This window comes from Saccopteryx leptura, chromosome 9 (genome assembly GCF_036850995.1).
Source record: "Saccopteryx leptura isolate mSacLep1 chromosome 9, mSacLep1_pri_phased_curated, whole genome shotgun sequence".
In the NCBI taxonomy this organism is placed as follows: domain Eukaryota; kingdom Metazoa; phylum Chordata; class Mammalia; order Chiroptera; family Emballonuridae; genus Saccopteryx; species Saccopteryx leptura.
In genome coordinates, this window is record NC_089511.1 from 91497309 (window position 1) to 91520400 (window position 23092).

Genomic DNA, 23092 nt, shown 5'->3' on the forward strand with positions numbered 1-23092 from the left:
TTTCTAGCATGATCATTTCTTTTTCTTTTTTCTTTTTTTTTATTCATTTGAGAGAGGAGAGGGAGAGACAGAAGAGAGACAGAGAGAAGGGGAGAGGAGCTGGAAGCATCAACTCCCATATGTGCCTTGACCAGGCAAGCCCAGGGTTTCGAACCGGCGACCTCAGCATTTCCAGGTTGACACTTTATCCACTGCGCCACCACAGGTCAGGCCTAGCATGATCATTTCAATAAAGCAAAATATGAATGCTTCATCCCTTTGCTTTAAAAGCCTTTTAATGTTTGTCCATTGTTCTTGGGAAAGTTTAAACACCTCCACGTGGCTTGTGAAACCACAAGGATCTGCAACATGCTCACCTCTGCAGCCTCACCTCTCCTGGCCTCCACCCCAACACCTGCCTCTGAGGCTCACCCTTCACCTGCCAGCACTGTCTTCAGTTCCTATAAAGAGCCTAACCCTGACCTCTCACCCTGTGCCTTGTCCCTTTTTACCCTTTTAGCCTAGCTACTGCCTACTACTGGTCCTTCAGACCTCAGCCTCTTCTACGCGTCTTCCTTATGTCCTTTTCTCTCCAGAAGGACTAAGGACCCTTCCAAGGTGCATCCACACTGATGAGAACCCCATACTAAATCCTGTCATGTCACCTATTGTAACCATGCATTAGAGCCTTCCTAAGTTCCCTAAAGGTACAGATAGCCTTTCTTCAAATGATCTCAATGCCCAAACCATAGGAGGTATAATTAATGAATATTGTCTTTATTAAAACATTTTTTTCAGGGTTAGGAAAAAATATATTGAAATGTTAAAAAAGGTAATTTCTGAGTTGGGGAATCATGGGTGATTTTTATGTTCTTACTACATACAGCTCAATAAATGATACCAAACCTTAAAAAAACTAAATTAGCATAAATCACACAGTGCTTGAAATAGTAAAAGCAATCTTCTACAAAACTGAAAAATACCTGTAGTTCTAAGACAATAATAAATAACAAGCCGTAACTTAACTGAGGCTTGCTCTCACTCCCAGGTGACAAAGCGTCTCCCTCTACTTCCCAGTCCTTTCTCCCTCCAGCTGCAGGCCAGTGGCAGCAAACCACTCATACACCCTGTGCAAGTCCCAAGAACCTCTGCTTCTCACGGGGACAGGGTCCCCGCAGGCTCCCTGGGGAGAGTGTAGCTCTGCCCTGGCCCCTTCCAAGACAACAGCCCTTTCTAAAAGGAGTAAATGCACCAGCTTATATCCTCCAAGAGTTTTGGAACAAAAGAGTTATCGTCAATATGTACTTAGCAGGGATCAGGAAACAACACATCAAAGCCTGTCTAAAGTAGTTAAAAACAAACTCACTTTTATATAAGCTTAAATACACACATATGCTTTTTAATTTTTTAAGGTTCTACATTTTTTCTCTGTTTATAACATTTTCTGTAAACTGCTACAATGACTCACATTTTGTCATTTAAGGCCAATACTTTATTCTGGCTAAACATCCACCTGGCACTCTTATGCCCTTTAATTTCTGCCATTCTCCCCTTACTAGAAGACTCCATTTTCAGGCTGAGTGGACAGCTAGGAGCAGACCTACACTGTCCTTGAACCACGGAAAGGGCAATCAATCCGTTAACAGTCACAGCAGCTATACCACCCTTTTCCAGCCCTCAATACTGGGGAAATGACCACTAAAAATGGCTGAATGTACTCAAGTGATTATCATCAATTACCAAACTGGCTACAGTTCCTTTCATCTTTGATTTTCATTGATGATCTAATGAATTTAGGACAAGCCAATAGTTCCAGGGTCAAATATTTCCACCTACAGGATGGAAATTGTTATTAATAGCTTAAAACTTACCAGAAATTACAAAGTAAAATATCAACCTTTGAAAGTTTATTAACTTTTTCAGGCCATTTATTTGTAATTGGAAATTTACTAAATGATACCCAAGACGTTAAAGTATTAACTGAAGTTTGAAAGATAAATTATATATCTCCTCTCCATCACAAAATCTGGAGGGGGTGTGTGTGTGGGGGGGTCTATCAGAATAGCAAAGTGAAATAAGATAGCATGTATATTATAAACTAGGAACACGAGACCAACCAGTACAAATTTAATATGCTTCTTTCTTCTTCTTCTTCTTCTTTTTTTTTTTTTTTAGGTGAGAGAAGGGGAAATAGTGAGGCAGATTGCTTCTCAAAAACAAACACACATACAAAATACATTTGGAAAAAAACCCCAAAACTTCTTTTACCATTACACATTTCTTCTTTCTATCCCAGAAACTTTTTAACAATCATGGACCTTAAAACTGACACACTAAGACCATCTCAAATTAGAGCCCAAAAATCTACAGCCTATAGGAATTGAGAGGAAACACACAACAAATGAAACAATGCCCACTTACAGCACTTGACAATTCAGTTTCATTTAAACTTATTTGACTATTCATCTGACTCTTTCTTTAGGACACAAACACAGAGGAAACTCTAACTTTACTCAGCTGCATAAGAGAATGTATTATAAACTGTCATACAATCTGCTCTGGCACACAGAAGTGGCGGGGTCCCTCGTACACTTCTATTCATGAAGAGCCAGCTGTTTTGATGATATACAACCACATTCTGGGGAGCTACATCTACTGATACTAAAATAATGAAGATGATCTGGGCTATAGTCCAACATGCCACACTATATCATTATGGAAAAATGGATATGAGCATCAATAGTTAACTGATTACAGCCGTTGTTCATTATTAGCCCTGACTTCACTCTAGTACCGTGATGGCGAACTTTATTATAAAAACCGCCCACTTTTGCAGTGCTGGTCAACCTGGTCCCTCCCGCCCACTAGTGGGCGGTCCAGCTTTCATGGTGGGCCAATCATGGAGCCGTTCCGTTGCTCCGCTACTGCCCACCATGAGAGCTGGGCCGCCCACTAGTGGGCGGGAGGGACCAGGTTGACCAGCACTGCAAAAGTGGGCGGTTTTTATAATAAAGTTCACTGTCACGGCTCTAGTAGAACTGTCACTACTCAAGAGAGCATGTTTTAATTTTTAGATCAAAATTACACTGCAGGGGCCCTGGCCGGTTGGCTCAGTGGTAGAGCGTCGGCCTGGCATGCGGGAGTCCCGGGTTCGATTCCCGGCCAGGGCACATAGGAGAAGCACCCATCTGCTTCTCCACCCCCTCCTCCTTCCTCTCTGTCTCTCTCTTCCCCTCCTGCAGCCGAGGCTCCATTGGAGCAAAAGATGGCCCGGGCGCTGGGGATGGCTCCTTGGCCTCTGCCCCAGGCGCTAGAGTGGCTCTGGTAGCGACAGAGCAACGCCCAGGATGGGCAGAGCATTGCCCCCTGGTGGGCATGCCGGGTGGATCCCAGTCGGGCGCATGCGGGCGTCTGTCTGCCTGCCTCCCGGTTTCCAGCTTCAGAAAAATACCAAAAAAAAAAAAAAAAAATTACACTGCAGGGATGACTTCAAATTTCCTAGACCTTGAGTACTAGATTCTACACAAGTTTCATGATAATAGGAAAGGAAGAAAAGACATAGGAAATAAGAAAATCCCAGAAATCATTTAAGGAAAGAAAGACAGTCCTAGAAAACTTTGGGGCTGCTAAGGGTATTCTAGTTATCAAAACAAAAGAACACAGCCCAACCAGAACTACAAAGCCAAACCATCCAAGTGCTTATCTATGTAGAACACAGAAAGCATTCATACAAATGCTAAACTAATGGCAGTCATAGAAAAGAAAACATTAATGTGCATCTCTTTAACTTTGACTTTTTACTTGGGTGGGAATGACTTCAGTTTTTCCAGGCAAAATGTAATAGAATTCTATTAAAGAAAAATCTCTGCTTCAGTGCAACTTTCTTATAATAACAAAATATTTAGTATTTTAAAATCTCCAAATGTTTTTTCCCTTTCCCACATTTATATGAAATTTATAAAATATTCTAAAACTTGACTCCTCATGACACGTGCTGATCAGCTAAATTAATAAAAGAGTTAAATACAAAGCACTAAACTCTAAAGACCAAAAATAAAGTTCTTCATTCAGTAGTTTACGGTTTGTATTCGGCTCTCTCCTGAACATTTATCTGCTGATGACCCAGAGAACAGCACAGGAACTTTCTGCAGTTGCTGATGTTGGGCAGACTGACACAATTTTAAAGGGATCTCCAAGCATATCTAGAGAGTGCCTAAGGTTTCTACAAAAAAACCATCTAGTCAATATCTTGTTGTTAACTCCTTAGACAAGTCTATTGGAATCTAAGAAGCTCTCAGACTAACTGGGTTCAAGATTAAATAACCCACATAACTTACTTAGCATTATTTTTACCAATACTAAGTTATATAAAGCAAATATACAGCTTAGATATCAAACAGCTATTGTACTGATTTCAAGATAAAGTACTGCAGTGCTATCACACCAAACAGTTTGAAATGCTTATTCTTTCAGGATACTAAAGCTTTCTCAGTTTATTTCAATTCCTAAAGGGAATAAAAACTAAAATCTGAACACAGTTTTCTAGCATTTTAGCATTTTAGATAGTCATTTAGGCTTTGGCCCTAGAATTTATATGAACTTCTGAAAGATGTAGACAGGAAGTAGAAAGCACAGAGAGGAGACAAGTAATGTCATTATAAAGTCACTTTCTCTACATGCTCTCATCCACACTGATGATTATAAAAGAAATTTCGGAGGATGGCTTCTCCAGAGCTCCAACTTTCCCCCTGAATAGACTTTGTACTTACAGTAATGCTCACCTGGTTTCCTGCCAAAACAGATATTTTAATATAAAGTTTAATAAATGGAACTAAAAGTACTGTCTCATTTAAAATTCCATATTGTGTAAACTATTGATATTAACATAATTGAGTTTGTAAACAATCCATTTGTAGAAGCTAACCTTAGACAACTGTATTGACCCAAAATATCTAGTGGGGCTCATCTGCAAAATGAAGCCTCAATGCCTGGAATTCATTAAAAGTGTTACATGTTTAATTTCTCCTGCCCTACAGCTCCACTGTCTCGTAAAAATTTTCCTTTGATGTCCCCCACTAAAAGAATTAAAGGAATATTGTAATTGAAATGTCATCAATAATTCACAAGACCCTCCTCCACAGCACATTCCATAAAATATTAATTGAGCTCCACAGACTGACAGTCTGCAGAGGAGCACTTGCCTGTAATTTGAGCCACGAGTCCTGATCTTGCTGTAGCTCAGACCTGCCAAGAAGGCAATTATCTGGATGGTCTTGCCCAATCCCATTTCGTCTCCCAGAATTCCTCCTGCCTGCTGGCAGTGCAATTCCCACAGCCACCTAACACCTGTCTGCTGGTACCTACAACAACAAACATCAATAAGAAAAAGAAAACAGCAAATGGTGGGTAATACAGACTGTTAACAGAAAGTACTCATGAATTAATCATTTCACTAAGTTCCAGCACCAGAGAAACATACTGGACGTGTGTTTTATATGAATGTTGTATTTAAAAGGTCATACATTTTGATTACCTAGGCATAAAATCACAAATTCTTCTCTACAGAACATTAACACATTTCTAATTAAACTGATGGGGTAATTAGAAACTATTTTATTTCTTTAACAACATTAAAAATAGCTTGGTAAACATAAATAAACTTAGTACCTTTTATTCAATATCATTTCTGAAAAAGAATCTCAAACATTTTTAATTTTTTTAAGTTGCAGTATTTTTTCTATTAAAAAAATAGGCATAAGCAGCATTAAAAAGCAGGACAGAGAATACAACACAGCTTATACTGTTGAAAAGTCACTTGGTAATCATATTCTTTTTATAAAAAAAATTAAATTATATTTTAAGGCCATAAATAAGTCTGAAGATTCCTCACAAAATAAATACATAACAGATAATTGTCATATTCTAGCAGATGCAAAAAAGAACAGTTGAAAGCCTCAAAAATACAAAAAGGCTTTTTAATATTTTAAAGTAGAACTTGATTCAGGGGCTTTTTCATATATACAAAACATCAGAGCTATTAAAATTTTAAATAAGGAATAGAGGTCAAAGAGTGCCATCTACATAGTCCCATCTACAAAGAAAGAAAAATAAAAAAGTTCGTATTTTCCTCTCTCAATGGAACGTTTAACCTATAATCTAAAAATGAAGTTTAAAAAATAATGCAGAAACAATTTTTGAGTAAAAGATTTAACATTGGAATGGTGTAAAGATTATATGCCAAGTTAAAAAAAAAACAAAACCTAAAGCAAAAAACACAAGTTAAAAGACAATGAAATCCAAAGAATTTTCTTTTCAAGGAAAATACGAAGACTAACAAGCCTCCCACTTTAAAAAAAATTTCATTGTTTTACTGTCAAGATGTCTGCTATATATTTGGTCCATGGTGCGTCTACTTAAAATCTCAATATGAACTTCAGTCCTTGTTGAACTAGTTCTATTTCACCTTCTCTCAGTATATGTGTCATAGTTAATTTTCCCCCAGTATTGCAAATCAATTCTAGAAGTCTGACTCTAGCTTCTGCCATTATCTATAAGGAAAGCTTTGAATGAGAATTGTGCTGCTTACTAAGTTTACTAATTATAATATACACTTTAAATATGCACCCTGGAATACAGAATTAAAAATCAAAACATAGTAAGTGCAGTATGAATAAAAGATCATTTAATTTGGCAAGAAGGACAAGTTCTACTAACATGTGGTATACAATCAGAAAATAATGGCAAGTACTTAAGGAGCCCAGAGCCTGCTGCAAGGAAGGCACCAGCCCAGGGCATTTGGAGATAGCCTCAAAACCATCCTGTCAGGAGATAGCAGTCCATTTTATAGTGAGGTAACGAAGACACAGAGAGGGTAAGCAACTTGCCAAAGGTCACACTGCTAGGGATAAAATGAGCAAGCCTGAACTGAAATTCAAAACCTCTGATTCCAAACCACTTTAGAGATCATTGTGACCAGTGGTTCTCAAAAGGCGGTTATTTTGCTCCCTCGGGGACATCTAGCACTACCTATAGACATTATTGGTTATTACAACTGTGGAAGTGCCGTTTGTTACCTAGTGGTAGATGCCAGAGATGCTGGTCAATGTCCTACAATGCAAAGAAATAGCCCAAAACACCAGCTGTGCTGGAGAGGCAAAGCCCAGCTCTAGAATAAAAGCTGGCTGTAAAGTGACTACAATGCACAAATCCCAGCTTCAGAAAAGATGTACTCCAAAACTCTCTGAACAACTGACAGGCAGTAGTCCCCCTTTAACCGTGGTGTCGCTTTCCATAGTTTCAATTACTTGCAGTCAATCACAGTCCCAAAATATCAAGTGGAAAATTCCAGAAATAAACAAACCATAGCTTAAATTTGCACACCATTCTGAGAAACATGATGAAACCTTGAGCCTTCTCCGTCCTGCCCAGGACATAAATTCATCCCTCTGCCCAGTGTATCAATGCGGTATATACGCTCCCCATGTATATACGCTCCCCATATATATATAGTCACTTAATAGCCTTCTGGGTTATCACACCACCTGTTGAGATATCACAGTGCTTCTGTTCAAGTAACCCTTATTTTACTCTATAATGGCCCTTAAGGACAAGAGTAGTGATGCTGCCAATTCAAACAGGCCTAGGAGAAGTGAAAAGGGAAATCTGGTACTATCCACTGTTTCAAGCATCCACTGGGGTTCTTTAGGGAAAAACTCCAACAAACTATTGTACAGCAGTAAAGAAATTACTATACTCTGCTTATCCCGTGAGATTAAAACATCACAAAATAATCACATATAATTGGTATATTCTGGCATTGTAGCATTTACTAGTGTAGCCAGAAGGTCAAGAGTGAAGTTTGTCATTCCATGCTAAATTATACAGATGAATGCATTTGCTGGGCAAACTTTCAAAACAGAACTTTAAAAATTGAACACTATCTTGCAGAAAATAGCACTTAAATGGATAAATGTACCTTCGGACTCCCTTGTGTGCAATACCCTGTTAATGTAATTCCACAGAGTGCAGTAAATACAGTAAAAATATATATCCACAGTTTAAAATTAAATTGGCCGACCTAAAATTCAATCATAAAGGAAAAACAAAGACTATCAATCCTATCACTTTTTTTCATATAGCAGAAGAAAAGGAACAGAAGTTTTATAACATTCATGAAATATTTAAAATTTTGTTTTTGAAAGATGGAAGACAGAAACAAAAGACCTTCCAGGGATGTGTAATTAAGATAATTCAACAAACAAATGTGCTACATTAACTACAATAAGGTTAATCGTCAATACACTGAATCCTATATACTCTTAGTAAGCAAAGTTGGGTTGTATTAACTATAAAAATTTTTTTCTAGAAAATCTCACATTTATAAAAACAATGCACATTCAATTCAAGTCTTGAGGATATTTGCCTGCCAAACCGCTTCCTATACATGTAGAATCATCTTGTCTTTGAGAAATCAGTTTAATCTGTAATTTGGGTATTCCATTTGCTAGTACAACACTGATATTGTTCGGCCTGTTACTTAATAAGCAGTCACTTGAGAGAAGATGAAAAGAGCTGACAATAAATGCTTTTATTTACATTCCCATAGTTAATTTTCACTTTGGAAAAATAGCAAAGTAGCCATCTCTCCAGGCTATAAAATACGTAAAAAAATTACTAGAGAGACTTGAATTTTAATTTCCTTACAGCCTTTCTGTTCAGTTATTGCAACTCAACCAACGTACTTCACCCCTTCAGGATTCTGATTTCCTGCATGTTTCATGGCATAAAATAACTCTCCCTGCCCTTGTTTTCTTCCCCACACTCCAAGAAAAATTAAAACTATAAATGAAAGCTCTTTGAGATGAAATATAAAAAGCATAATATTTTAAAATAGACATCTGGCAGAAATTTAAAGCATGGCTGACCGATAAATCTATGAGGATGAAACATAACCCTGAAGAAAGAAGTTCCATCCTGTACTCAACTACTCAGTGATGATACAAGACACACAAAGAAGACATTTAATGGTTTAACTTCCTATATGCATCTAAGAAGCCTTCCTGAAGTACCTTGTTAAGCAAGTCCCAAGAGTAATGAGATGGAAAATGTGCCCCGGAATGTACATGAGCCATGGGAGCCCTGCCCTGCCCTGCCCTGCCCTGCCGGTGCGTAGACTTTGGCGTCGCCTATCACACAGCATCCGGCTGTACGTAACCTGGGGCCACTCCACATACAAACCACGGTCAGTTTCAAACAGCAACTCATCCGGAAGGTGTTCATTTTTGTCATTAGAAAAACATCTAAATAAACTATTTAGACGCACATTTGGTCAGCTCAAAAAAATTACGCCCTTAGGTACAATATAGGGCACTCATAAAATAAACAGTTTTTATTTGCACACAGGAGTAAAAAACCTCCTCAATATTGATTTTAATATACAACTCTTCTTAATTAATCTGATTTAAGAAATTAGAGGTTTGGTTCCTTAAAATTCCTAAGAACAAGAAAATAATGTAGATGGCTTTTAAATGTGCTGCTTTTAGTGTGCTAAGACAGGTCCATATAGATTCATCAGTTTATAAACAGACCCAATACACACTTCAGCCAATTTATTATCATCTAATTTTAATGAACAGCATGTGCCTAAAATTTCATTTGAAAGTATCTGCACTTGCAATAAATTGCTACAAGTACCTAAGGGCCCGAGGTAACGACTGTGCAATTCCTAAAATATTAATCTGCACACCGGCCTGATGACAGACACAAAGGAAAGAACTAGGGCACATACTTAAAAAGCTTTCTGAACAGAAAACCTGGCACTTTAAAGCCTTCATCAAATTCGGCATCACTTTCCTCAGAACCATCTTCGGGCTTCGGACACTTCTCCTTGTCCTGTAGTCTCAGTTTGTTCCATCTCCTACCATGAAAATAAAAACCATGTTTCCATTATTTTGATTGTAAAACAGATTAAAATAGATCTAGATAATGCACAGGAAACACAGGCAAATTAGAATTATCTCTTAGCTTTTTGTTGCCATCATTACCCAACACATCAATATTTAAAGAAGAAAAACAACTAATTCTCTTCCTTCCCAATTCAATTCTTATTTGAATTATTACGGCTGCACTAGAAATGTTTTCATGAGGTCCCATTTCATTATCAAAACTACATGTTTCTCTTCTGGCACACCCTATGGGAAAATTTCTCTGCTAGTTCCTAAGATATATGAACTTAACTCTAGAAAAGATTCAATATAACTATCTCCAAAAATTTTGATGTAACTACCTCCAAAACAACAATATAACAAAAAAGATTTTATTTAAAATTCCTATTTCTGTGCTAAAAATATGCTAGTAATAGTATAAAACATCACAGGATCTTGATAAAGCAAATTTTTGGTCAAAATTATTATATATCAAGTTTAAATGTTGATTACTTAATTAGGGAGGCATCAGCAATATGAAAGCACCATTAATTACACCACTGAGAAGTATGTCCACTAAACAAGTTGTAAATTTAGTAATATGATGTTTCTCAAATATAAAGTAAAATAAGCATTTGTATTTCAGAAGGGTAACTAGTGGGTGATCAGAAGCTGCTCTCCAGGCACTAAAAGACCTATAAGTAAATCCTGTTACTGATTCCCATACAACAGTGAATGGGAGAGGCAGTATGTAGCTTCATATAAGGTTTAAAATGTGATGGGTCTCTTTACGTAAAAATTAATATCTTTTTGTGCTTAACTTCTAAAGGCAATCTCTTCCTCTCTTTTATTTGTGTTTTTTTTTTCCATAATAATCATTTCCACGCAATTGACAAAATGAAATACCATTAGGTGGCTCTAACAGTCTTTGCTCTTCTGAGTTCCACATTATTTATAAATTTAGTTACATGCAATGGCATACAGCAGTGGTTTTCAACCAGAGATAAATGACCATCTTCCATCACCCCCTTTGTCACCAGGGTAATCTGACAATGCCTGGAGATATATCTGGTTGTTACAACTGCTGGGGGAAGGCAGACACACTACTAGCATCTAGCTGGCTGAGGCCAGGGACGCTAAGCATCGTACAGTGTAGACAGGACAGTCCGCTACAACAAAATGTCATCTGGTCTCAAATGTCAACAGTGACAAGGCTGAGGAACCCTGGTATATAGGTATTCCTTATCAGTGGAACTTAAATGTTATACATTTTCCTGACATATATATGAATTCTTGTTGCTCACTACCTAAAATTTAGCAAGCAAGCAAACTCAGATGAGATATTCCACAGTACCCAAACTCTTACTATCAGAGCTCAGAACCAAACATCAGCATAACAAAATATATTTGTATTGAGCAAATTTGTGGATAATACAAAATTCGTGAGGGGAAAAGGTCACAAAAACTATCACAGCCACTTAAAAGAACTTCATTTTGCAAATGCTCTAAGATAATTTTATAAAAAGAAAAACACCAGAAGTTAGTGGCTTTAGAAGTTTAGCATAACAGGTCATTAAAGAGGATCACATATTAAACTTCATTGACAGATGATCACTATCACCTTTCCCACCACATCACTCTGTATTAATGGGTTCCAGCTTCTTCCTTCTGTCTCCCTCCCTCCTAAAATACAGGCATCATGTCACCACAAAACACACAGCCCTTAGAAACCACATAAGCCACTACAGAAATGACTGCATTCAACTTCACAGAGAAAGATAAGAAACATTTGTTCAGCGTGGCTAAAGGATGAGTCAAGGTGGTGGGGAAAATCATTACCACCTACCAACATTTGTGCCATTGTGAAGACAAATCACCACAGTAACATCATATACACATTATTAACAACAGGAAATCCAGTTATAAAACCACTTGCATGTGTGGCTCAGCAGTTCCTCATGTGGCTTGTAGCAAAAAAAAAGACCTAACCAACTAACTGGTGCCCACTGAAGCAGAACAGCACCAGGGTCTAGTTGACAAGAAGGACAAGGCATGCTAGAGGTGGAAGAGAGCGAGATTCTTCTGAATTCTGCAAGACACAAGTGCTTTTCCCATCCTAGAAGGCACCAACGGTCTTATGCTCTTTTTAGCGTGCTTAACCTGCTTCTCCTACAGCCTGGAAGGCTGAGTGACCTGTCTGGCCAGCAGATGTCAAAGAGAATTCTGTGCTATGAAAAAATTGGGTCAGACACATGCAGTAAGCACAGACCAAAAAACATAAAATCTAGACGCAGGCAGTCTAGAATCAAGTCCTGACTACCATGTATTAGCTCCTTAGGCCACAGGAGTCAGTGAGCCTCTGCAGCGTCCAAATTTCCCCCACAGTGAGATGAGGACAGTGGCATGCAGTTCACTGGGTGCGGAGAGGGTTAAGTGAGGTTTCACAGGTAAAGCACTTATTAGCATAAGTCTAAAATAAAATAAGTGCTAAATAAATTAATACACTATTACATGTAATGCTACCTATATGTGCAAAACCCTCACACCCTGAGACAGGAACTACTACTGTGCTCATTTACAGGGGAAACAAAGGCGACATACAGCACAACTCAATCACGTGTGAAAAGGCCAAAGCCCCACCAAGTTTGAGAGAACTCTCAGAACAAGTATATTTGAACTAAACAAAATGGTTTACCAAACGGATGCTATGTAAGTTATGAATAACATGACCACCATGAACAAATACGCCTATCAGAGGGTACCTGCTAAAATACTGCAATTTAAAATTCTGTAACAGATGTGTAAAGACTAAACTGTCATGAAGTATGGCCGTCTTTTAGATGACACAACAACAGAAAAGGCACAGGATGACTTAAAATTAGTTGGCATCAGGAAAGTAAGACCCAGGCCCACGTAATCTGAAATCTTAAAATTAGAAATGGCTCCAAAATGTCCAAATTCTGTTACATCAATAAGTACGCTAGATAACTGATTTAAAAGTGGAAGGATGTAGTAAGTAGTCTAATATTTACATTTTTGGAAAAGAAATAACTTTTTCCTGTTTTCTAGCCTCTCATTTTAAAAACTCCACACAAGCAATCGTCACAGCTGCAGCCACATAAAGCCACATAGGCATGGGGCTCCTTGGCAGCATCCTCCCTCCTCACATGCTGCCTGTCACCCGCTGCTTACTCCACTGGCACCCGCTTAGGAGAGAACCTGGTAATAAACATAAACTTCCATTCCAATCAGATGCAGGCAGAGAGAGCACTCCCCGCTTCCCTGTGTTCATGCAGGAATGAGAACCTGGCCCAAGCTGTGGGGCCTGTGGCTGATACTACAATAACACTCTATCAAAAGCAACTCGGACTCAGGGCCAGTCTGCTGGCAACAGCAGCAGCACATAACCAGTTGAACTGCACAAGAAATAATACCTCCTCCAGTCCTATCCTATGGGGGGCACCTTGTCAATGCAACCCTAACAATATACCTGAGAGCTAGCTGCCACCATTTAAAGTAAATTTACTTTCAAAAGAGAATTTTCAGCATGTTGAGGATGTTCAATACACACAAGCAGAAACACAGCCAGCTGGCACTGCTATACCTTGTGACTTCCTCATCTCTGGGTATCTGCATTCCCGTACTGCCCCAATCCCCCTCCCTCCTATACACACATTCACACACTCTGTGGGGCCTTTCGAACTCCGCTCAAGCAGTGCCTCCAGAGAAAACCTCCCCTGACCCAGCAGTCAGCACACTGTCCCCCGGGTGCTCTCCTAACCCCACAGAACCTTGGGAACCCTCAGTGTACCTACTACAATGCTCACCGGTTAGCATCTTCAGAAATCCATTATCTGTCTCCCCCTAAGACTGGAAGCCACTTGAGATTAGAGACTGTCTTAATCATTTTTATATCCCTCCTAGACACTAGTATAAGTGCCCACCTCACCACAGATCCTCAACGAATGCTGAATGAATGAATGAATGAATGAGGTTCAGAACTGGTATAAGGAGAAGGAAAACAGTAGGACTGAGAAATATGGCTTAAACATGGTCTATTTCCATTAGTAGAAAGTAACTCATGTTTTTGATGTGCCCACCTTCACCTTTTTCTTTACTCCATATGGGTAATAGTCACAGCTGCAAGCAAACAAAATGCATACATTATTCACCAAGGGAAGGCGGGTTCTAGTTGCCACGGCTCGCAGGCTCCAGGGGCAGCCACTAGAGGAGAACCCGGAACAAACACAGACCTAAAGGATCTGTCGAGTGAGCACCAGGTGTAACGGAGAGCTGCTTTATAGGGCTAGACTTTTGAAACATCAGGTAACAATCACTGCACTTGTCTCCTTGGCCACAAAATGAGCCAAATATTAGGTTCTTAAAGAACTAAATGAGATTACATATGTATTATACCCTTTGGAAACTTTTACATGCAACACCCATGTTACATGATGCTCTTATAACTACTGGCAGGAGATTACACACAAAAAAGGCAAAACTGAGAAATTTCAGTTAATTGTAGGTCAAATGCAAGTAAAAAATAAATGTCCAACACATACTGCAGTCTTGGGCAGGCAGGATAGTTAAGTGAAGCCCCCAAGTCTAAAGGCCACCATGCTATCGCATCCCTACCGTCAGCCAAGATCAAGATTATTACAATCCACTCTGGCATAACGACCTATACACATCTGAACAGCAAGAGCATGAAAACCAAGCCTTACAAGGCACAACAGAAAGACCTAGAACACTGACCTCAGAACAGAGAACTGTGAGGACCCAAAGCATAATATTGACCCATGGGCACTGAGAACCAATGAAGCTTGACTACTCCCTGGACAGATGTCTAGTGCACCCTAGTATGTTCAAAAGAGAAATAATTTTTTATTTTTCCCCAAACAACTGTTGATAATATAGTTATATTTGTAGATACTTTACCACTAAGTGGAGTCTTTATTATTTAATAAAAATGTATAAAAGGTAAGAAAAGCCTAACATCAGCAAAACTAAGTGTATAAAAGCTAATGGTTTGGCTATTAATAGTAACAGCAATTGTAAAAATGCCTTTTACTTTAGAAAGAAGTCACCTGTTCATATATCTCAATATTTATGATTCTCGTGGAGCCTCTTACAGGCTTGATGGGGTCTTTGCAGTAAATGTCTTACCTGGTAGGCATGCAAACAACAAGAAGGGCTAATATTTATGGAGTGCTCGACTTCGGCCAAATATCTTAGATGTATTATCATTTGTAATCCTTGTAATGAAGAAGGTACTGCTCTGATTCTTGGCTTATGGATGAGGAGATGCACAAAATCTCAGAGCTACTAGCTGAGACTTGGATTCTGATGTCATGGCCATGATATCTAACTCTCTGCCAAACATTACTCAACTTAATATCAGCTCATATTGTGTTTTTAAATTATATGTACGTACATACATATACATATTTATGCATAATATTTTTTAAATTTACAAATACTAATAACAATGACTTATAATACTAATGCTCACTGTGTGCTGAGCACTGTTTTAAGTATTTTACATGTACTAACTCATTTAATCCTTAAGCCCTATGAGGCAGATACTATTATTGATCTCTTATTCACAGTTAAAGAAAAGTAGGCAGGAAGAGATACAGTAGCCTGCCCAAGATCACCAACGTGAAGATTCAAACCCAGAACATGGAACTCCAGAATCTGTACTCTTAACTGTTATATAATCTGCCTCTCAAAGAGTATTCTTCAAAATTCCTAAAATCACCTCTTTTCTCATATTACCAGCCAAAGAGTCAATTACCACTTCTTTAATTGCTATACAATGAAAACAACTATACAAGAGCAGGCCAAATTCTAAAACTTCAAATTTGTCTCAAAAAATGTCAGTGCTTAAAAAAAACACCTTTTTTTAGGTGAAAGGAGGGGCGATAGTGATGCAGATTCCTGCATGAGCCTGACCGGGATCTACCTAGCAACACGTCTGAGGCCGATGCCCAATCAATAGAGCTATTTTTAGTGCCTGAGGCTGACACCCTCATACCAACCCAGCTATCTTCAGTGCCCGAGGCTACACTTGAACCAATCGAGCCACTGGCTGTGGGAAGGGAAGAGGGGGAAAAGGGGGAAATAGGGAGAGAAGCAGATGGTCGCTTCTCATGTGTGCCCTGACCGATAAAACCGGGATGGCCACACACCAAGCCAAGCCTCTATTCACTGAGCCACAGGCCAGGGTCTAAAAATTAAAGGAGGGGAAAATGGTCTTTATTTTTGTACAATAACATGATTTCTTCCCTACCTTGATCTGTGCAGTGAATGCAAACTCACTTTTCACTGCACACCTGTTACCTTTTCCAAGGAACAGTAAAATCAGTTTAGTTCTTTTAACTACAGATAATCTGTGATGAACAAATACATAAAATACATTTAAAGCAGACAAAACAATATACTCAACTGCCTATCCAGTGGTCAGCAAACTCAGTAGTCAACAGAGCCAAATATCACAGTACAACGACTGAAATTTCTTTTGAGAGCCAAATTTTTTAAACTTAAACTATATAGGTAGGTACACTGTTATTAACCTGCGTGCCACATGTGATATTTTGTGGAAGAGCCATACACAAGGGGCCAAAGAAGCTGCATGTGGCTCGCGAGCCATGGTTTGCCAACCACTGGCCCATACCAACCCACAAAAATATGCAAAATATACCTATTAATAGGAATTGTCAAGTATCAGTATTGATATTGAGCTAACATATTATTTAAAAGAACATGCCCTCTCCAAAATTTCAAGGAAGTCACATGTTGAGCTTCTTGATTCAAAACTTATCTGACTGCTCTCTCTTTCTATATTGCAAGTGCTGTCACACCTGGAGCAGATCTGTGCTGGCTGTGAGGAGAAGGCTCCTGTCACACAGTTAAAGCACTGCTAACACAGGGTGAGATTTCAGTCTGAGGAGCATTCCCCACTCACTGCAATGTCCATGAAAGAAAGTCTACAACAGAAGCACCATTTGATTTTTAAAAATATATTCGAGGCACCAACCAGGTTGGGTACCGAACACCTGCACTTCTGCAGTGCACCTGGTTTTCTATTTCGGGCAGCTAAGAGTCCCTCACAGATCACTCTAATTTGCTCAACTGAGATACTCGATGTTATACTTTCTTTACCTCCCTTTTATGGTCTACCTGGGCAGACTTAATTGGCACATCTCAGCAGATGAAACGCCCTCCGTGAGGAGTCCAGGTCACACTGAGTAAATTAAGACTGATGCAGATAATTATGCACAGAGCAGAGAAGGAGAGGTGTGTGCAGAGCACAGAGCAAAATTAGCCTTCACTTGTGTCCTAGCTTTGTCATTTACAGGAAGCCAAGACACACTCTTAAGAGAATTCCTCAAGGGAGTAACTTCTTCTTCCCTTTAAAACACAAATTCTTAGAAGAAAGCAAAGAAAGGAGAGTTTTGTTTCTTGAGAAAGAAATTAACTCTCAGAGACTTATTATATTTAGGTTTCTGGAACAAGTCCACCTAAAACTTTTTCTAAATTCAGATTTTTAGGAATCAAATGAGGTAGGTTTGTTTGTTTGTTTGAAGGTATATGCAAATCAAGCATTTACCATGTGCATAATGTGGCCTTTGTCTCCCTGCCACCTGCAGGTGCTGCCCAGGGCACACAGAGACCCAACTGAAAGACCAGCGTAATACCAACGCAGAGTGAGGGCTCTCTAGGCAAAAAAGAAAAAAGAAAAAAAGAAAGAGGCCCCTGAAAACAATAAAATGAAGACAGAGCCCCTGAGAGCAGGGTCCTAGGGACACGGCCTTCAGCAGCATTTCAGGTGAGGATGGGGCCTGCACAAAGTGTGCAGCTTGTCTACATCGAGGGACAGGAGAACCAGCTGCGGAAACAATGATTTCCTGTGTCCATCACTCAGATCACGCTGACAAATTGCTTCACCCGACCTAAACCAGTCAGACTCAAAATTATTCTAGCTTTTTAGGGCTAAGGTCCCCTATGGGGCTGTGAGGATTACACCAACGAACCACATGACATGAAGCTCTGCACAGCAATAAACATGCAACAAGGCCAGCTGTCACTGCTGTTACCGTACAACCTCCTCCCACCCCCCACTGATGCGACCCTTGCCCAGGTCAATGGGGCCTCCACATCTCCAAATCCATGACTTTTTCAACATTCATCCTTAATTTGACCCCTCTCAGCATCTGACAATGCGGAGTCTTCCACTTCTAGAATTATGCGTGTACACAGCCAAACCCTCTATACCAGAATCCAACTCACCCCTGGTCATAAAGCCCCAACGCTCAAGAGGGAGGACAGTGAAGACAGTGTTTTCCCAAATGACTACTAGATATTCTGTAAGATTTACATAATGAATGGAGTCATCGGTCCTTTTTAATTAAGTTATTCGTGTAAAATAAAGTAAAACAGGGCAAAAGAAAAGGAAAACCTTTAGATCAAAAATGTATTAAAAACTAGTTACATCAACAGGCATCATGACTATGGGTTCAGGTTATACGAGACCATGAGGTCAATTCTTTCTGTGTCCACCCCATGCTTGTCAGGTATACTTCCCTAGCAGTCTCCCCAAAATCCCTCTGAACTGGCTCTTTTGGCTCGGTTTCTGGTCAGGGAAATGTAGGCAGCTGTGTGCTGACTCTTGGCACCACCTTTTGGTCACATCTAGATATTGCACATCCCAAATAATTCACAAGAGGAAGGAAATCAGTGTTTACACAACACTGTGTCCTGCTTCCTAATCCCAGTTCTACCTCTTACCAGTGAGATCATGGGCAAGCTGATTAACTTAAAAGGGCCAAGAAAAAAGTGTTTGTACTGCCGATAACAATTACAGCAACTGAAAGACATGTATACATCAATTCAAAGACTGGAAAAAATGTAAAAAAGTTACAACAACAAGGTGTAGGCTGTCAGAATGGCTATCATCAATAAATCAACAAACGAGAACCATTGGCAGAAATGTGGAGAAAAGGGAACCCTCCTGCAGTGCTGGTGGGAATGCAGACTGGTACAGCCTCTGTGGAAAACAGTATGAAGATTCCTCAAAAGATTAAAAATGGAGCTGCCTTATGACCCAGTCATAAAAATTCTGAACATATATCCTAAGAATCCCAAAACACTAATTCGAAAGAATATATGCACCCGTGTCACTGCAGGATTATTTATACTAGTCAAGATCTGAAAAACAGCCTGACCAGGCAGTGGCACAGTGGATAGAGCGTCGGACTGGGATGCGGAGGACCCAGGTTCGAGACCCTGAGGTTGCCAGCTTGAGCGAGAGCTCATCTGGTTTGAGCAAAGCTCACCAGCTTGGACCCAAGGTCGCTGGCTCGAGCAAGGGGTTACTTAGTCTGCTGAAGGCCCGCGGTCAAGGCACATATGAGAAAGCAATCAATGAACAACTAAGGTGTCGCAACAAAAAACTGATGATTGATGCTTCTCATTTCTCTCCGTTCCTGTCTGTCTGTCCCTATCACTCTTTGACTCTGTCTCTGTAAAAAAAAAAAAAAAAAAAAAAAAGAACTGAGACTTCAAGTGAAGGCAGAATATGAACACAACCCAGAACCCCAGACAGAATGCAAGCAGGTTTTAAGAGAATAGGTGTGGACAAAGTAATTCCTGTGAACAAATTAATAAAGTTTCAGGACAATTTTGAATTTGTTCTGTGGTTCAAGAAGTTTTTTGATGCAAACTATGCTGGAAATGACTGACCTTTAGCTGACACACAAAGTCAAAGAACTGCAGTAGCTCTGTCCCTCACTGTTCCATCTCTGAACCACTGGCAGAAACCTCTCGCTCCAGCCGTGCAGCCTCACAGAGGCCCACTTCCACACACAGAAGCACTGCCACCCCCATGCTGACCCAGGCATGGTGACAAAGAATGTGGGCCTGGGGCGATGAAGCAGGGGACCTGATGCCACCAACCACCTCAACACAGTGAAACTGACTGTGGAACTTGGAGAGAGAGCAATTTCTACTCTGGAAAGCTAAAACACTGAAGTGACTTGCCAGGAGAACAAGGGGTAGAACAACCCTTAACTGTAGAGGACTAGGGACATACTCCGTGGCACAGAGGAAGGCTCTGTGACACCTGACGAAGGGCCACAAGGGGAAAAAGGAACAAGAAGAGTATTAATGGCCTGGATTCCCCCCCCCCCCCCAGCAACATCCGAAATCTTCACTCCAAGTCTGCACTGAACTGTAAAACCCTCTTTTAGTATTCTTAGAGGCCTTGTGCTTTCTCTCCAGCCCTGAGATGTTGAGTTGAATAGTCTGACTTCCACTGAGCATTTCTTAACAATTTTCCTAATTACGTATAACTGAAACTTCTAGTTCTTGTTTTTTGTTTCTTTTTTTTTTTAACTCTTGGATCTAAACAGGGGTTGTAGCCCATTTTATTGTCTTTTAAGTTTTCATTTAACACGTTTCTCTGCTTCCTCACCCACTGGGGACTCCTCTTTGGCTCTGCTGCTAGAGTAGAAGTTCAGCAGGCAGGTGACCATGCTACAAGTACATTCTGGATCGCTGATAAAGGGAGTGAGAATGAAGCCATTGCTACTTCAGGGTCTGCAAGGCTGGGCGTTTTGTACCTGCTGTCCACAGCTCTCCACTGTTACCAGAACACTCTGCCGGTGCACTAGTCTCTTTGGAGATAAAACTCATTAGCATGTTACTAATGTTAATTTTCCTTTGCAGAAAATATAGTACCATGTCTGAATTAACTATTAATATTTAAACTATTCCAACCCTAACACCCCTCATTTGCTTTGCCCACAGCCAGTTCAGTTCCTTGGTCAGGCAGATTCTGCAAAATGTGTGCCACCCACTGCTAAGACTATTCAGCCCCTGAAGTGTTTGTATGGATTAGTTTCTGGAAGTAGCTAGTCCTAAACTGTATGCAGAAAACAGGTACTTTATGATAAATAGTGCATGATTGGTGTGGAATTCAGAGAAAAACCCAGATTCAGTAATTAACAATGAAAAAAATGCAAGTCACTAGCCATTGTTCAAATAACAGTGGCACTATTTCTCTTTTACAGCCTTTCAGAGTTCTGTTGTACTAAAATTCCATTTCACTGGGATCCCATTTTCCACCTGGTCTCTCATGACAGGATTTTTTTTCTACATTAAGTAGTTTCCAAATAAAATTCTGTATTTCAAAAAATGGTCTAGCTTGGGTACATAGTACTAAATTCTAAGTGTTTAAAAAAACTCACTTTATATGTTGTAACTATATGGGGCTTTACTCTGATCATCCATCTTCCAAATATTGCTAAAATAAGATCCCTCTACTGGGAATATACCCCCAAAACTCGAAAACATTGGTACGTAAAGACACGTGCACCCCCATGTTCATCACAGCATTGTTCACAGTGGCCAAGACATGGAAACAACCAAAATGCCCTTCATTAGAGGATTGGATAAAGAAGATGTGGTACATATGTACTATGGAATACTACTCAGCCATAGGAAATGATGACATCGGATCATTTACAACAACATGGATGGACCTTGATGACATACTGACTTGATAAGGGAACACGTTCATCCTCCCTTTTATCTTGTATCTTACTTGCATCATATACCAACAAAGTTATGGGAATAAAAGTCAAAGTAAGTCTCTAGCAGAAAAAAATGTCAGTGAACAGGAAAGGTACGCTGTGCACACAAAGTACATCTCTGACACGACAGTGGTTCATGACTCTGTAGATAGTTTTTCAAGATAAGAAGGGAAGATTTAAGAAACCAAGTTTATTCTTTCACATGCTGAAGTTTAAATTGCAGCTCTTGATTGAAAGGCAAGTCCTCTAAAATTACTTTCCTGCTTCAAAAGAAAAACCAAACCATCCGGCAGCATATGCTGTGTCAGTGAACCTTTTCCTCCCTGACCCTGTCCCAGGGAACCACTTATGGTATGAAGGTATACAGCTCATGCTTCAGGCCTCCACGCCTCCTCCTGCCTACGTCTCCCCTAGGCTCATTTGCTTAGACTGAAGACCCAGAAGCAGAAGCATTGTGGATCATCTCCATCAAGGACTCAGGGGCTCTGATGGTTCTAGCAGGCTAACGAAGTCCAAACTTTGGATAAACGGGGGTCTAATATATTAAGCTGCATCTAGACCTCTCATTTATAAATAAACCTGCTGCCTAATATAAAGCAAACAGTACAACCTGTTTATAATACTCTCTGCAGACTGACCTTAGCCGCTGTTTATAATACTCTTCATCTCCATCGTCTCGACATCTCACTACTTTCCGAACTCCTCCTTTGGCGACTTCAGCTTCTTCCCCAACACTTGGGAAAGAGTCATCATCATCATCGGTCTCCTGCACTGTGACTCTCTTCTGCCATCTCAGGCGCTTGATCCCAGGCCCCACTTCCGAGTCAGTGTCTCCTGTGGAGGGGTCCCCTGCCGTCTCCTCTGGCTCCTCCTTTTCCTCCATGGGCAAATACTCAGACCCACCACCCTCAGAGTCTCCCTCAGCCTCTGGCCTCTCGTCAGACTCCCGGCGTTTCCCGCCCTTCAGCAACCCTACTTTCCCCTGCAACTGAAGAGCTCTCTTCTGGAGTTTCCTGATGTGCTTTTCCAAGCGCTTGTCTGTTTTCGAGAGCACTTTGTTTCTCCTGTTTGGTTTGTTTTCACTGAGCGCTGGGCTCAGCTCAGAAGTGACCGAGGCAGGCGTTTCTCTAGCTGCCCTTTTATTACAAGCATGCTTCTTCCTTTCAAAAGACAGTTTTGCTTGATCTGCCAAATACTTTTCAAAACCTGATGCTTCATTGAGCATTAGTTTCCTAGGCTTTTTCTCCTGTTTCTGAGGGATCTGGGTTCCGAAAGGTGTCATCTGGCCAGTGCGGATGAGCTCTTCCCAAGCAGTCTCCTGAACAGGCATAAGCATGCTGCCGAGACAGGATGGCCCCGCTTCTGAAAGAGGGACGACAGTGCAGTGGGCACTAGTGTAAACTTCCCAGGAGTACAAGAAATAGATTCACTTATTCAATAAATAGTAGGCACCTCCAAATAATGCATATTAAAAAATATATCATTAATGTACTCAAGCATATTATCTATGAATACAGTAAAATTCTTCATGCCAGTTTTAATACACTCCTGTTCAAAAAGTGATTTCTCAATAAGTTTTTCCAAAATATAGCGTTC

General features: G+C 40.0%; 1 protein-coding gene and 1 pseudogene across 3 annotated transcripts in view; one reads left to right on the forward strand and one right to left on the reverse strand.

Moving 5' to 3' along the window:
* The window catches only part of ERCC6 (ERCC excision repair 6, chromatin remodeling factor), a 79579-nt gene that overhangs the window by 40643 nt on the left and 15844 nt on the right, over window positions 1-23092 (reverse strand). For all 3 annotated transcript variants that reach the window (XM_066350263.1, XM_066350262.1, XM_066350264.1), the window contains 3 exons: window positions 22135-22858; window positions 9767-9895; window positions 5181-5339 (listed from right to left, as the gene is read on the reverse strand). In XM_066350263.1, the coding sequence (XP_066206360.1) occupies window positions 5181-5339; window positions 9767-9895; window positions 22135-22858 (1012 nt within the window). The remainder of the gene's footprint in view (window positions 1-5180; window positions 5340-9766; window positions 9896-22134; window positions 22859-23092) is intronic.
* LOC136381117 (microtubule-associated protein RP/EB family member 1 pseudogene) lies at window positions 19511-20132 on the forward strand (annotated as a pseudogene).